Raw genomic sequence first — 13513 nt, forward strand, 5'->3', positions numbered from 1 at the left:
TCTGTATGGGAGAATGTGCTCATATCCTACCTTTATATTTGTTTGTTTAACCAAGTCCCTGCATGTATATAGCAGTAAAGCAGGATGGCTAAGAACCCAAGCTTCTTGGAGGGAGATGCCTGCATAAGTTAACCTTCTTAAGTTCACTTTCTCATCTATAAGATAAGGATAGTAATAGAACCTCTTTTGTGTAATGCAAAAATAAAGTACTGAGAAAATTCTCTGATGTCCAGTGAGAACTAAAACAAATTAATGATTGTTATCCCCATTTGAAATCCATTCAAGGGTGAGACTTTACTGATGTACTCTGCATAGAACCAGATCATCAATTTGTAAATATAGATGCTTCAAAAAGATTAAACAAAAAAGAGGACAAAGAAGGAGATCTAAATAATGCCAGTGCCTAAATTCCTTGATTATAAACTGGCAGTTTAGGAATTTGGACTGACATTTTTAAGAGAGAATAGTTCAAAATGAATTAAGCATTTATTATATGCTTGGCATCCTGCTAAGTACTTTAGTAGATCATCTTATAGATGATCATATCCTCCTGTTATTCCACGTTGAAATGAAGAGACAAGGGTCTCTTCTAGAGTAAATCCCAAAGTCAAATAATCAAGAAGTAACAGAGCTAGGATTTGTAATTCATGTTCAGACTCTTCACTCTTATACTATGTTTTGCTTTAGCTTATTAATATTCAACTAGTCCAAATTGTGATTCTTAACTGATTTATGCTTTAATTTATCTGAGGAATAATTGAGAATGCTATATTTTAAAAGTTCCCAAGTGATTTTAATGTACAGCTAGGGTTTTGAAATATTGATCTAAATAAATGCAGCATCCTACATTATTTATGATGAGAGACCAACACAGTTAGAAGAGAGAGTTAGATCGTCAGAGATTGTTTCCTTATCAATACTATCCAATGGATAAGATTATGTTATCTTTTTTTTGTGTTGTGTGATACTCTAGTCCAGTTCCTCTTTCTTTAAATTCTCTTCTTTCTTGATCTTTTAAGATCACCTACCCATTTTTCTTCCCAATTTCAGGCTACAACTTGTCGGTCTTGTTGGCAGACAGTTCTTTGACCTGTTCCTTAAGTAGATCTTTTTAGTCTATTTGTTACTTTCTCTGAAAAAGTGTGTATAGTATAGCCAGGGCTTCAGTGAACACAAATTTATGTCTCTGAAATCTATATCTCCATCCAAGGAATTCTAGATACATATCCTGCATATTGTACATTTCCACTTTCCAATAGAAGGCACCTCCTTCTATTCCCCAACCTCTCTATCTCCTTTCTTCCTCCTTTTTTTTTTTTTTGTTCTGTGTTTGTTTGTTTGTTTGTTTGTGGGTTTTTTTGTTTTGTTTTGTTTTGTTTTTTTTGGTCTATCTATCCCCCACCATACCAGTCAAAAAAAGTACTATTGTATTTTGTACTAGTTGTAAGACCATCCAGGATTGTGGACCCAACTGGGCACTCACTGCAATCATATGTGTCTAAATATTCCTACTCCTATCATATAAAGATTTTTCATGTTTACCCAGTTGCAAAAGTTGGAAATTTAGCCATCTTGACTTCTCCCTTTCTGACCTCTTCCCATATAATCAGGAGAGAAAAATCTAAATAAAATCATAATACAGGGTTGAAAATTCTATAAGAACATATATAAGATTTAGTTCAATGCTTTCTCTTTAGTATCAATATTCTTGACACTTAGCTGGTAATTAATAAATATTTATTGAGTAGAATAACCATTGAATTGCTATTAAATCTATTGTTTGATTGAAATCAAAGTTCCAGCTCTTCCAAATATACTTCCCTAAGCTTTAATAATATTAAGAAAGAAGAAAGAAGGAAGGAAGGAAGGAAGGAAGGAAGGAAGGAAGGAAGGAAGGAAGGAAAAAGAAAAGAAAAGAAAAAAAGAAAGAAGGAAAGAAAAGAAAGAAAAGAAAAAAGAAAAGAAAAGAAAAGAAGAGAAAAGAAAAGAAAAAAGAAAAGAAAGAAGCATTTACTAAGTAGTCACTATATAGAAGATAATATATAATAGGAATACCCACATATATTAAATTCTTAACATACATTATCTCACTGCAACTTATTTTCAGATGAAAATGGAGACATATATAGATCAAGCAAGTTGCTCAAGGTTACAAAGCCAGGAAAAGTAAAACTATAAGTTGAGGTCAGGTCTTCCTGAATCCATAGCCTATTATTTTTCAATAATTTTTTTTCCACAAAGAAGGAAGAAATGGGTCCTTTGTTATGTATTTATCTATAGACATGATCATCAGAATCAATGTTTGAAAGAGGAGTTCTCACTGGGTTGAGATCCTTGCTGGTAGGCATCATCTTGGTCTTTCTGGTACTTAGCAGCTGAACCGTGGAAGGGAATCAGTGATCTGTGAGAAGTATGGAAAAAGAGAAGACAGGTGGAACTGAACACTTTGACTCTTGCCTTTTAGAATTACAACTACCTCCTTGTAGAAGTAGTCAAAATGACATATATATGATGTTACATTTTATACGTATTTAGACAAATGTAATTCTAATGTGGGAGTGTCCACTTGAGGTGATAATCCGAGGTCTTATCACCTATGACAGGATATAGTTATTATTTGGCTAGTTATGGTGAGTAAGAGACAAAAATGAAGTCTAAAAAAGTAAGACAAAAATTTGGATGCAGAGAAATTAACATATAGGTACACAAAGGTTCTGAGAAACTAGTCAGTTCTAACCTATGTGGTTCTGGAAATCTATACAGTAAGACATCAGTAACAGTAGTATTCACCAAACACACCAACCTCATATATCCAGATGAAATTGTATGCTTTCTCTAGGACCTATTTTTAAAGTTTTAAATGATGTAGTGGTATGTTTCTATTCTGTATCTCGGTTCTCAAATTTACACACACACACACACACACACACACAAGATACTTCCCATAAATATCAGGAAATCACTTCAAATACAGTTTGGAATTGTGGGAACCTAATGCTTGCACTTTCATTCATACTTATTTGATGCCAGAACTGTCATTTTTAAATGCTTAATTGATCATTTTTCACAAATAAAAAAAATATAAGACACAAAGAAAGCAAATATTTAATTCCTGTTTGACAAACGAACAAAATCAAGAAGAAATGTAGCTGACCTGGGATGAGAACACAATTCTCCAAACTTTCAGTATCATTGGGCACTTACAACAGCCCATGTTAACGCTACAATTGTATTAAATGTCATGAATGTAGAGTATATGTGCTTACTGGCTAGAGGATTTAATTCAATAAGTGAGTTTCAATACCTATTATGTGAACACAATTTTATTGGTTTCTCTGACGAATACAAGGTAATATAAGATATGGCTCCTGAACTAAAGAAATCCTTTTGTCCTTTTGAAGAGATAAGGCATGCACATAATAAAAGTCAATATATATATTACCAGTCCCAGGGTCTTCTTTTCAGTAGATGTGGTTCCTTGGGAACAAGAATGGAGACTACTCTGACTAAAAATATATTAGAAGATTTTTTTGATATTAATCATGGGGGCTGAGTTACAAATGAGTCAGAAAAAACTCCTTTGCCCAGTGATATTTCACAATCCCTTTTGAATTATAGTATTCTGATTTTAATATTGACCAGGGAAGGAATCATACAATCTTTGTAAGTTTTTCAGAATTCTTTACCATGGCCTTTTATCTTTTACTGAGCTCTCTGCATCATAAGGCATTCAGAGCTCAGCATCATCATCTGAACGAGTACCAAAAATATACGAATTCCATATATCAACTAAAGCAGTGATTCCTGACCTTGCTTGAACACAGAAATCACCTGGGGTGCAGATTGCCAAGGTCACCATTAGCTTATTATGGTATCTATTGCAGTGTAGCAGTATCACCACAAGTTCAGCAGCTGAAAACGACATACATTTGTTATCTCAGTACTTTTGTCAGTCAGGAATCCATGCACAGGATTTATAGGCAGCAGATACCTTGGATTTTTAAACATGGCTGATATTTTTATTTTGAGTGGTCTATTCCATTTTCAGATTCTGTACACCGAGGCCATGATTTGTCTAATCCTTGCAATATAAAAAAAAAAAAACCATTACTTGCTTAACTGAATATTATAGTTTATAGATTGTGAATGTACAATAATCTTTGCAAATTATATTTGGAAAACATGAGTGTTTAGAAACAGAGCTATAATATGCAGTCAGTACACTGAACACAGTCGCTTTCATCTATTTCTGCAGCTTACATCTTGTTTTATACCTTGGATAAGAACATACCAATTGATGACTGGGTTATGGAAACGATCAGTGGTGATCGACTTACTCATCAAATCATGGATCTCAACCTTGACACGATGTACTACTTTCGAATTCAAGCACGAAATTCAAAAGGAGTGGGACCTCTCTCTGATCCGATCCTCTTCAGGACTCTGAAAGGTTTGAATCATTTCCTTGTACAGCAGTGCCTTTCTTTTCCTGTGGGATTGTTGTAAAATACTTATGGAGTCTGCATTAGGAACTGTCTTTGCCGTCTCTGTTGGCAAGGTGACTACAATGGACATTCAAAATAAATTAAAATGTACTTTTTCATGCTGAAAGCTAGCATGTCAAAGGAAGATCTATTGTGTTATCACATTTTCTGCCTTCGACACAGGCAGGCATACTTAACAACTTTTTTTTTTTTCCATTTACAATCCGTTTGGAATTTTATATTGATTTCACGTATATTGATTCTATTCAAAATATAATGAAACTTTTTAAGTCATTTATGTAAGGAAATAAAAATTAAGAAGCATTGAATTATGTGAATGCCATACTACTGCCAACTTTAAATGTTTTCTTTGAGGAACTATTGTCCTTATATATAAAAAGAAAATTTGATATGGCAAGACAGAGAATCTCAAACAAAATGAATGTGTTTATTTTAAGGACCTAGGGTAGCAACAAGGAAAAAAAAAATCTTACAGTTTGATTACTAGAAGTAACCTCCTCATGCTTGCAAGAGTAAAAATAGCTATTCAATTCAAGCATAGTTCATATGTTCATACAGAAAAATGCTAAGGCCCGGGGAAGTGACTACATCAAAATAATCTTCATGTTAGTCCTTACTATTTTAGAAGAGTATTATCTTTCTGGAGGACAAATGGTTTCAAGAGCCTCTGTTATTTAGCAATTGACAAAATAGAATGTTTCATAGCTGGTATTTAAAGTTGTATATTTAGGCACGATGTATGTTGTTCTAAAGAAGGAGACTTGGCTCTTAATTTAAATCTGTGACATTATGTCTATCTATATATCTGATAGCAAACAGCTGAAAAATTAGAAACATGAGGATGGTTGACATTTTCACCCAGGTGTTTGATATACTAAGAGTCTTAGAATAATTGGGTAGTCATCCAATTCCCCTAGGAAAGGTACCCTAATAAATAGTGGACTTTTGAATTCTGGTGACGGAGCTAGCCTTTCAAAGCTGGACTTGGTAATAGCTAATCTGAAAGTTTGCCAAGAACACACAAACAAGCATTCAGCCTAATTCTTCATGAGAGTTCTTAGTGACAGAGTAGAAGTTGGGGAAGGAAGTAGGAGGAAATGAGCTAATCCTCATCTATCTGGGTTTCCAGGACTTTATGTCTAAATCAGGTTTCACTCCAAATGAGCGATCGAAAGGAAACTGGTTATTCATTTTGTGGGAGCATGAAATGTAACTAGATAGTGTTTCACAAATTCTTCATCTTTATCTATAGACAAGTGCCAAATTAATTTCATGCTCACACTGTGTGCCAACTAGAGATCTCAGGGAGGATTTTTAAGATGTCTTAAGGCATCCACATGTATTAAGCAGCAGAATGAGTGATGAGTTATATCACAGGATTTACAGGCCCACCCTGATAACCATCCTGTAGATTATTTCATGAACTCCAGATCTCATTTAGTACTACTTACCTTAGATGCCCTAAACTCATCTCTGAAATGATGTTCAGAACTGAGAACAAATTTAGGAATCTGTTATGCTGTAATAGTCCACAAGCATTACTTCTAATATCCTGATTTGAATGCTTAATATTGTCTATCCTCAGTATGTCATGCTCAATTAATAGTCAATTAGATTTTAAAACAAATCTTGCTCATATGGCAAACTAAGTTTCAGATGTCTTGATAGCATTCTCAATTATTTAAAGATGTAGATCTTGCCCATCCTCATCAACCACTGACATTGTACATACATGCATCCTCCACGTTACAATGACAGATATTCTGAGGCAAATGACTTAAGAGATTTGAAGCCACAGTGAACCAAATCTACGCTAAAGACATCACTTGATGCAACTGCTCTCTGATTGAAAATTTCCAGTTTCCAAAGCTGCTTCAAAACATAAGGCCTCTGTTCATCAGAATGTAACTTTGTTTGATGGCAAGAAAGGCTCACATGTTATCCTGAAGCTGAGAAAGCTTTCCGTAGTCTACTGGGTAACAAGAAAGTGTTTCATTGCAAATACTGCCCCAGGCAGGTGTCTACAAGCTTCATTCTTTCATATGCAGTCTTTGCAAAGACAGTAGCATTTACTCCTAGAGACTAGAGTTTTGTCTTTGATTTTAGCCACCAGCAAGAGAGGTATAGGAAACTCAGTCCATAATCACTGGTTAATGAAAAGGACATTTATATTTAAAAAGGGGTCAGATTACAATACCCTCGTGTGCATGCATGTATGAAGTACATCTGACTGTTTCTTTGGAATGTTAATTAAAAGAATCTTGAACTTGAGTCTCTGACCACACAGGACTCTGCAAAAACACACTTCCCTTCCTCAAATATTCCCCATTAGGATACCCATACAGTGTGAAACCCTTGGAAGATGTACAAGAGGCATGTCAATCTCTGCCTATCACATGAGTTGTTGTACACTGAGCTTCTCCATGTTGGCCTGTCAAGTAATAGGAAGAAAGGATGCTTTTGCTGAAATAGACCAAAGTGGACTTCTGTGGCAGGATGGAGTCACCTCCTTCACACACAAAAAAACACACATTCTTCAGCAATGAAAGAACATTTGAGTATGGTCTGTTCTCTGGGTATCTTTAATCATCATTTTGAAATGCGCATCTTCCCCTTCCAAGGATATAGAACTGAAAGCTCCATACCAAAATACAGAAGAGTTTTACTTTTCACATTGTTTTTGACAAAATACCTGATTTTCTTGACAAATGACAGGAACAAATAAAAAGTCAAGACACAAATTATGACTGTTTCAAGCCATTATTTGACTTTAATAAAAAGTAGCATTACAATATATTTTAACCCTGTTGGAAAATACTCTTTAGTTGATAACCTTCCTTGAGTTATTCAAATTTTCTCAAGTTATATCCAGTCCAGATTACCAACAGTAAACAAATCCAGAAGAATGAGGATGACATTGTTGCCATAACATGTATTTATTTGTCACTTGAGAAAAATTTTCTTAGACTGTAGATAATATATGTGTATGATTAATGATAAAGGGAGAAATAAAAATGAAAATGAGATGAGACTAGTTTTCTTTTTCTTCTTCTCCTCCTTCCTCTTCCTCCTTCTGTCCTCCTCCTCCTCCTCCTCCTCCTCCTCCTCCTCCTCCTTCTTCTTCTTCTTCTTCTTCTTCTTCTTCTTCTTCTTCTTCTTCTTCTTCTTCTTCTTCTTCTTCTTCTTCTTCTTCTTCTTCTTTTCTTTTCTTCTTCTTCTTCTTCTTCTTCTTCTTCTTCTTCTTCTTCTTCTTCTTCTTCTTCTTCTTCTTCTTCCTTCTTTTCTTCCTTCTATTTTTAGGTGTCATTCCAAACATATCTACCCTAAATATGAAATGCTGATTAGGGTAGTTTCTCAAGTATGTCCTATTCTGGCTGCCAAACTTTTACCCTGGTTGCATGGATACATATGATCCTGATAAATCCCTCCTCATTCTTACCAGAGACCTGATATGGCACTTTCTACAACATAAACTTCTTTCTCAAAAACTGTATTAGGGTCTCAGTGAAAACCTTATCCCTATATATAAACCACAGATAATGCAGTTGCTTGTCAAAAGCACCTTTCTTCAATAATCCCCTAGTACTGAAATAAAGTGTATCTTCAGGAGTTGTTAGTCTTTACCGGGAAATGGGAGAAAAACTATGATAATAAGTTTGATGATTAGATTAGGAAAGATTAGGTTGGAAGGTCTGATGAATTTTAAAAAAGTTTGTTCAATCTTACACTACAATGGCATTTATAAAGTTTATTTAAAGCTAGTAGAATCTTAATATAATAAGCACTCTTGTGTGAATACTATTTTCCAAAGAGTCATCCAGAATTCAAAGTCTACTACTTATTAAGATGACCTTTCTTGATCTATCCTTTTTCATAGAGTATGTTTACATCTTATTTTTAAATGAAAGAAATTGTAAGTGATAGAAACTTGTAACTAAGTTTAGAATTTGTCCTTCTGTAAGGTGACATTCATAAACCCTGTTGATCTGAAAGGGGCCTTTATTAACGGCAACATTTTTTGAGTATATCCATTCTCTATATTATTTTGGGCAATGATATGTGTACCAACAATTAGTAAAAGAAGGACCACCACTTCTAAGACCTTTGCCTTATTTTCCAAACTGTGATGATGGATTTGCTGTGAGACCACCACCCATAATGAGAGAACTAGGGTGCTTATAGTTTGCTGCCCATGGGAATGCTATCACATTTTTCTCTGTGAGTTTAACTGAGACATGTAAAGAAGCAAACAGCAAGTGTGATAACATAAATGTCAAGCTTTAGTGTAGTTGAGTTCCATAAACCCAGAAGACTTGACGCTCAAAGAAACTCAAGAACAGGGGAAATAACTCTAATTGATGGAGACTGATAAAAATCTACATTGGTCAAAATGTCGTATCACAATTTCCGTAAAAGCAGTGATACTGTGGATTTACCTCCTATACGGTTGCATTTGGTTAATAGGAAAGAAGCCGCTTTAAAAAAAAATCTACAGATGTTTTTTTAATTAAAAAAAGGTCATTTTCAAGAACATTTTTCATAATGTACCTGAAGTTGTGAACAGGTAAGAATTCTCTTCACAAGGTCTAAATATCTATCAAACTAGATTAAAACATACTTGTGATATTCCATTATTTTACCCTATCCATGTGAGAATTAGTTAAGTTCCCTTGTTGCAAAAGAAATGAAGACAGGAAAATAGCTTCTTTAGCTTATTTAAAATATATGGATGATAATCACTTGGTAATCACATGCAGTTTTTATGTATTGTATTTTTAATTAAATTTACATGATGATCGTTTCGAGTTGATGTGTAGAGGAATGAAACAAATAACATATTTTTAAGAACATGCATAGCAAAAATTACTTTCAATTTTTCTCCTCTGACTACTATTTGATAGAAATAATCACATCAACCTTGGTTCCTTATCAATTTTATTTCAACAGGGCTTTGGCCTTGATATGAAAACTTGCTAACAAAACTGTCGATTTGAAGTGTCAGCTTCCTTGTCGGAAGTGTCAATGTCTAATAATATTTCTTTCTCCCCCACAGTAGAACACCCTGACAAAATGGCTAATGACCAAGGTATGGTGGCTCAATCTGTCATCTTTTCTCTCCTTGAATCAATTCTGTTAGAAATGTCAGTCATTATTTTGTATTCCTTTTCTCACCTGGGCCATACACCTGATGAAGCAGACACTGGCGTGATAATTAATCTTGTTAATGAAGTTCTGTTTGGCTGAAGCTGCAGGTCTGTTGGGGAAGATGTAAATTTTCTTGAGAGGAAATTGTTTTGTCTCTATTCTGAAGGACCAATTAAAATGTCAAGCTTCTTTGTATGAAATAAATTTTTAGTCTCTGTCTGCACTTCTGAATAATTCACATTAAGTATAATTAAGCTCAGCATAATTTTCAAGCTGCTCTTACACCCTTTCATGAGCTGTGGATTAAAGTTCTGTAGCTCTACAGAGAAAAACCATAAATCAAGTGTGCTTTTTATCTACAGTGAGCTTCTTTTAATAAATAAAAACAAAGTTAGGACAACTTTTTTAAGGCATTGCTATTGTTCATTTTGAAGTCAGAAAGCTTTCATTCCATGAATCAAATGCCGGTTTGACTCAGTATTTTATTCTCCCTCCATTCCTTTGCTAAAAGCTGATTCATGTAGAGAAATAGGCAAAGGAAAGTGAATAAATAAGAGTTATCCATCAATTCACGGGTAGATAAGAATTTGCTATTACCATGATTTGCAGACTGATAAATTATTTTTACACTAAAGGTAATTAATAGAATTCCACAGGAGAAAAATAATAGCTTATGAGCTATATTTCTTCATCATGTTATATTCCTTAAAGAAGGGGGAGCTGGGCAGTATTTACAACTTGTTGTAGTTGGTAATGTCAGTATTTGTTGGCTTGGAGTCTACAGTTTGTGTAGTTTGTCTCCTGCTTTGGACAATCTACGGTCAGCAGAACCTGCTTGCAGGCCACATGTCTCAGAAGGGACCATCTTGTAAGATTGGAGGAAAACATTTTTTCAACAAGAATACTTTTTTTAACTTTCGAATATTAAGCACTTGGATATGAAGGTTCACTACTCATGTCTACCTGAGTTGAATACATGAGTAGTATTTTATTTAATGATTCTATGTTCTGATTTATCTGTGGGTCCTTACATCATGCCTCTGCTTCAGAGAACACGGCCAGGATTTCACACATGGAAGTAATAAAAATGAACAATACACAGAAATGTCCACCCAAAGTTAACGTTTCCATTGATCACCTAAAATTGCTTCCTGCTTACTTCCACTTAAAATATTTTTGGGAGATCAATTATCTACTAAATGGTAATATTTGTAAACTGTTAATGATGAATTCTGATCAATTAGTTATATTCACTTAGGTATATTAAATATTAGTGCTGCCCAGATCCAAAGCTGGAATAATTAACTAGCAGAAGTGGCTTTATTATTTCGTATACAAAAGAATTACAAAAACCACCCATAGCCTTCTTAACTTAAATGAATTTGGAACTTCCACAGACAGATAATTCCTAATGTTTGAAATTATATTTAGACAAATATATAAAGAGAGAGAAAATATACCCCCCAAAATATTTAAAGTCAGCGAACCAGATGAAATGTTACATTATTAGCCACTTGGACGATGATATGACCAAGTTTCTGAATAAATGGATTTTCCTGTTATTTCAGCTATATTTTAAGTTACCAAAAATATATTTTGTAAATTGGTCCTTTTATAAAAGAAAAGAAAAGAAATTATTGCCCAATGTCTCTGATCACACAGTCTCCATGGATTTTTCTGATTTTCATATCAATAGTGAAATCAGATCTGTTATCGGGGAAAAAAGGAATTTCCAAGAATTATCACCAGTGGTTGAGTCTCTTAATACAATTTGGGCAATTGTTCTTTTTCTTCATCCAATACCACTTGAAAGTTTCTGTCACATATTATACTTCTTGGTGACCATTCAATCACAGGTGGTATACAGTTGTTCAAACTGATAAGTTCTAAATTTCACATCAAACTCAAATCACTTGTAAAATTGAGAGGAACTGACAGTAGATAATTTAGTGGTTATAAATAAGATCTTTAAATTCTTACAAAGAAAGCATATAAAATTTACTGGCCATCAAAAGCTCGTTGTAAACAAAATCAGTCTTCTGCATTGATGACCATGTAGAAGAAAAATAACCCAGAAGATCCTTCTAAGATTGATGAAAACAAGAGGAAGAAGCTGTTCTGCATGTTTCCGCTCTTAGCACAAAGCAAATCATTTGAATATGTTTTACTGTGCCCACTGTTAGACCTATTTGCCCCTTCCCATGGTGAATTGATCCCACTGTTACGTCTATGACAGGAGCTGAATTTCTGTTGAGAGAAAATTCAACACCTTGGGTCAGAGTGAACCTTGCAAAGATGAATCCTAAATAGAAAAACAAGAGGTCAAATTTAATTTACATGCAAGACAGTAGGAAAAGTTTTGATTATTTTAAAGAAGTATCTTTGCAGACTTTTGTCACAATTACTTCTTCTTGGAAGTACAAGAAACTATGAAGTACGTAAATGTGGAAACAAAAAGTCAGTTATATTTGAATCAGCGGTGATTTGAGGCAAATATTTTCTTCCGAATCATAGCAGTAGTAGTTTGAAAATGATAGAAAATTTACATTGAACTCTTTTTTTCCCCTTTGTATAATTATAAATTGATTAGATCTAGCATTTCCTTATCTCTCAAATCTCAGCCTATCCTGTAGTTCCCTTTTTTGCAGCCCCTTATCTCTTGTGACACATCCTAATTTTTTTCTCTAGTCTCTTCCGGGCACAAGTGGCCAATAAGTTTGAAGGTAATCATGAGATTTTAGAGATTAACCACAGAGTTTAATTTTTAGGAAGGTCAGCTAGGACAGGGAGATTGTATGGGCTATGTGAAGTGAGTGCAGAGGGCATAGAAATGGTGTGTTTTTTTTTTTTTTTTCTTTTTTCTTTTTAATATTTTGGTAAGAACCCTGTCGATTTGTTTGCATGCATGTGGATGTGTGTGGTGGTAAAATGAACTCTTGTGAAGCCCTAGCACTGTCACCGTTCACAGAATTCTCATTTTAACCCTCGCTGCTATAACTGTGAGATATAATTGGTCCTATGCCAGCAATAGGAAGCTGAAGCTTAGAGAGTTTCGGTGACTTGTCTGTAGACATGCAGCTAGTAAGCAGCAAGGCCATGATTCGAACCCAGTTCTTAAGCACAGAGGTACATGTGTGTGGGCATGTCTATGCATGCATACACAACCACACGCTCATGTTCAACAAATATTTATAAGGTTGCTGTATCTGAAGTCTGTGTATGGGGATATTCCCAGTATCAGCTTTCCCTCCCTCAGCTCTGGGAATAGCCCAAAGAGCAGCTTTCACTCCGGGGTCATCTTGTTAGCGGGAAGTCAGAGCACTAAGTCTGTGATCCTGATAGTCATTTCTGTCGGGAAACAGAGGGACGGTGCTACTTCCAGTGTCTTAGTCAGCTCGGGCTGCTGATACCAAATGCCACAGATTGGGTGGATTAAACAACAGAAATCGATTCATCACAGTTCTAGAGGCTGGAAGGCCCAGACCAAGGTCCAGCAGAGATGGCTTCTGCTGAGGGTGTTTCGCCTGGCTTGCAGACAGGTGTCTTCTTGCTGCGTCCTCCTCACGTGGCAGAGGGAGAGCCAGCTCTCTCAAGTCTCTTCCCATCAAGCCTTTTAGAGTGTCTCATGGAAGCATTGATAAAAACCCCTGTTTGGGGCTGCAGTGGAGGATAGCTGGGACTATAGGATGTGACCAATTTTCAGAAGCGATGGTCAGATCAACCTTCTAATCTTAAAGGATTGTTTTACATCCTTCTGTTTAACCCCCAAATGTTGTTCTCCATTTTGAGGTGTCCTCGTGTAAAAAGTAGTAATCCTTCGCATGAGCACAAATGACCACACACAAGGTCCTATGTGTTTCTAT

General features: G+C 35.1%; 1 protein-coding gene across 2 annotated transcripts in view; it reads left to right on the forward strand.

The window, feature by feature from the left end:
- The window catches only part of DCC (DCC netrin 1 receptor), a 1085392-nt gene that overhangs the window by 978975 nt on the left and 92904 nt on the right, over window positions 1-13513 (forward strand). Inside the window, exons 20-21 of one of the 2 annotated variants that reach the window (XM_041739305.1) lie at window positions 4256-4450; window positions 9559-9591. In XM_041739305.1, coding sequence (XP_041595239.1) covers window positions 4256-4450; window positions 9559-9591 — 228 coding nt within the window. The remainder of the gene's footprint in view (window positions 1-4255; window positions 4451-9558; window positions 9592-13513) is intronic. The other variant, XM_041739306.1, reaches the window with a different exon arrangement.

This window comes from Vulpes lagopus, chromosome 24, assembly GCF_018345385.1.
Source record: "Vulpes lagopus strain Blue_001 chromosome 24, ASM1834538v1, whole genome shotgun sequence".
NCBI lineage: Eukaryota > Metazoa > Chordata > Mammalia > Carnivora > Canidae > Vulpes > Vulpes lagopus.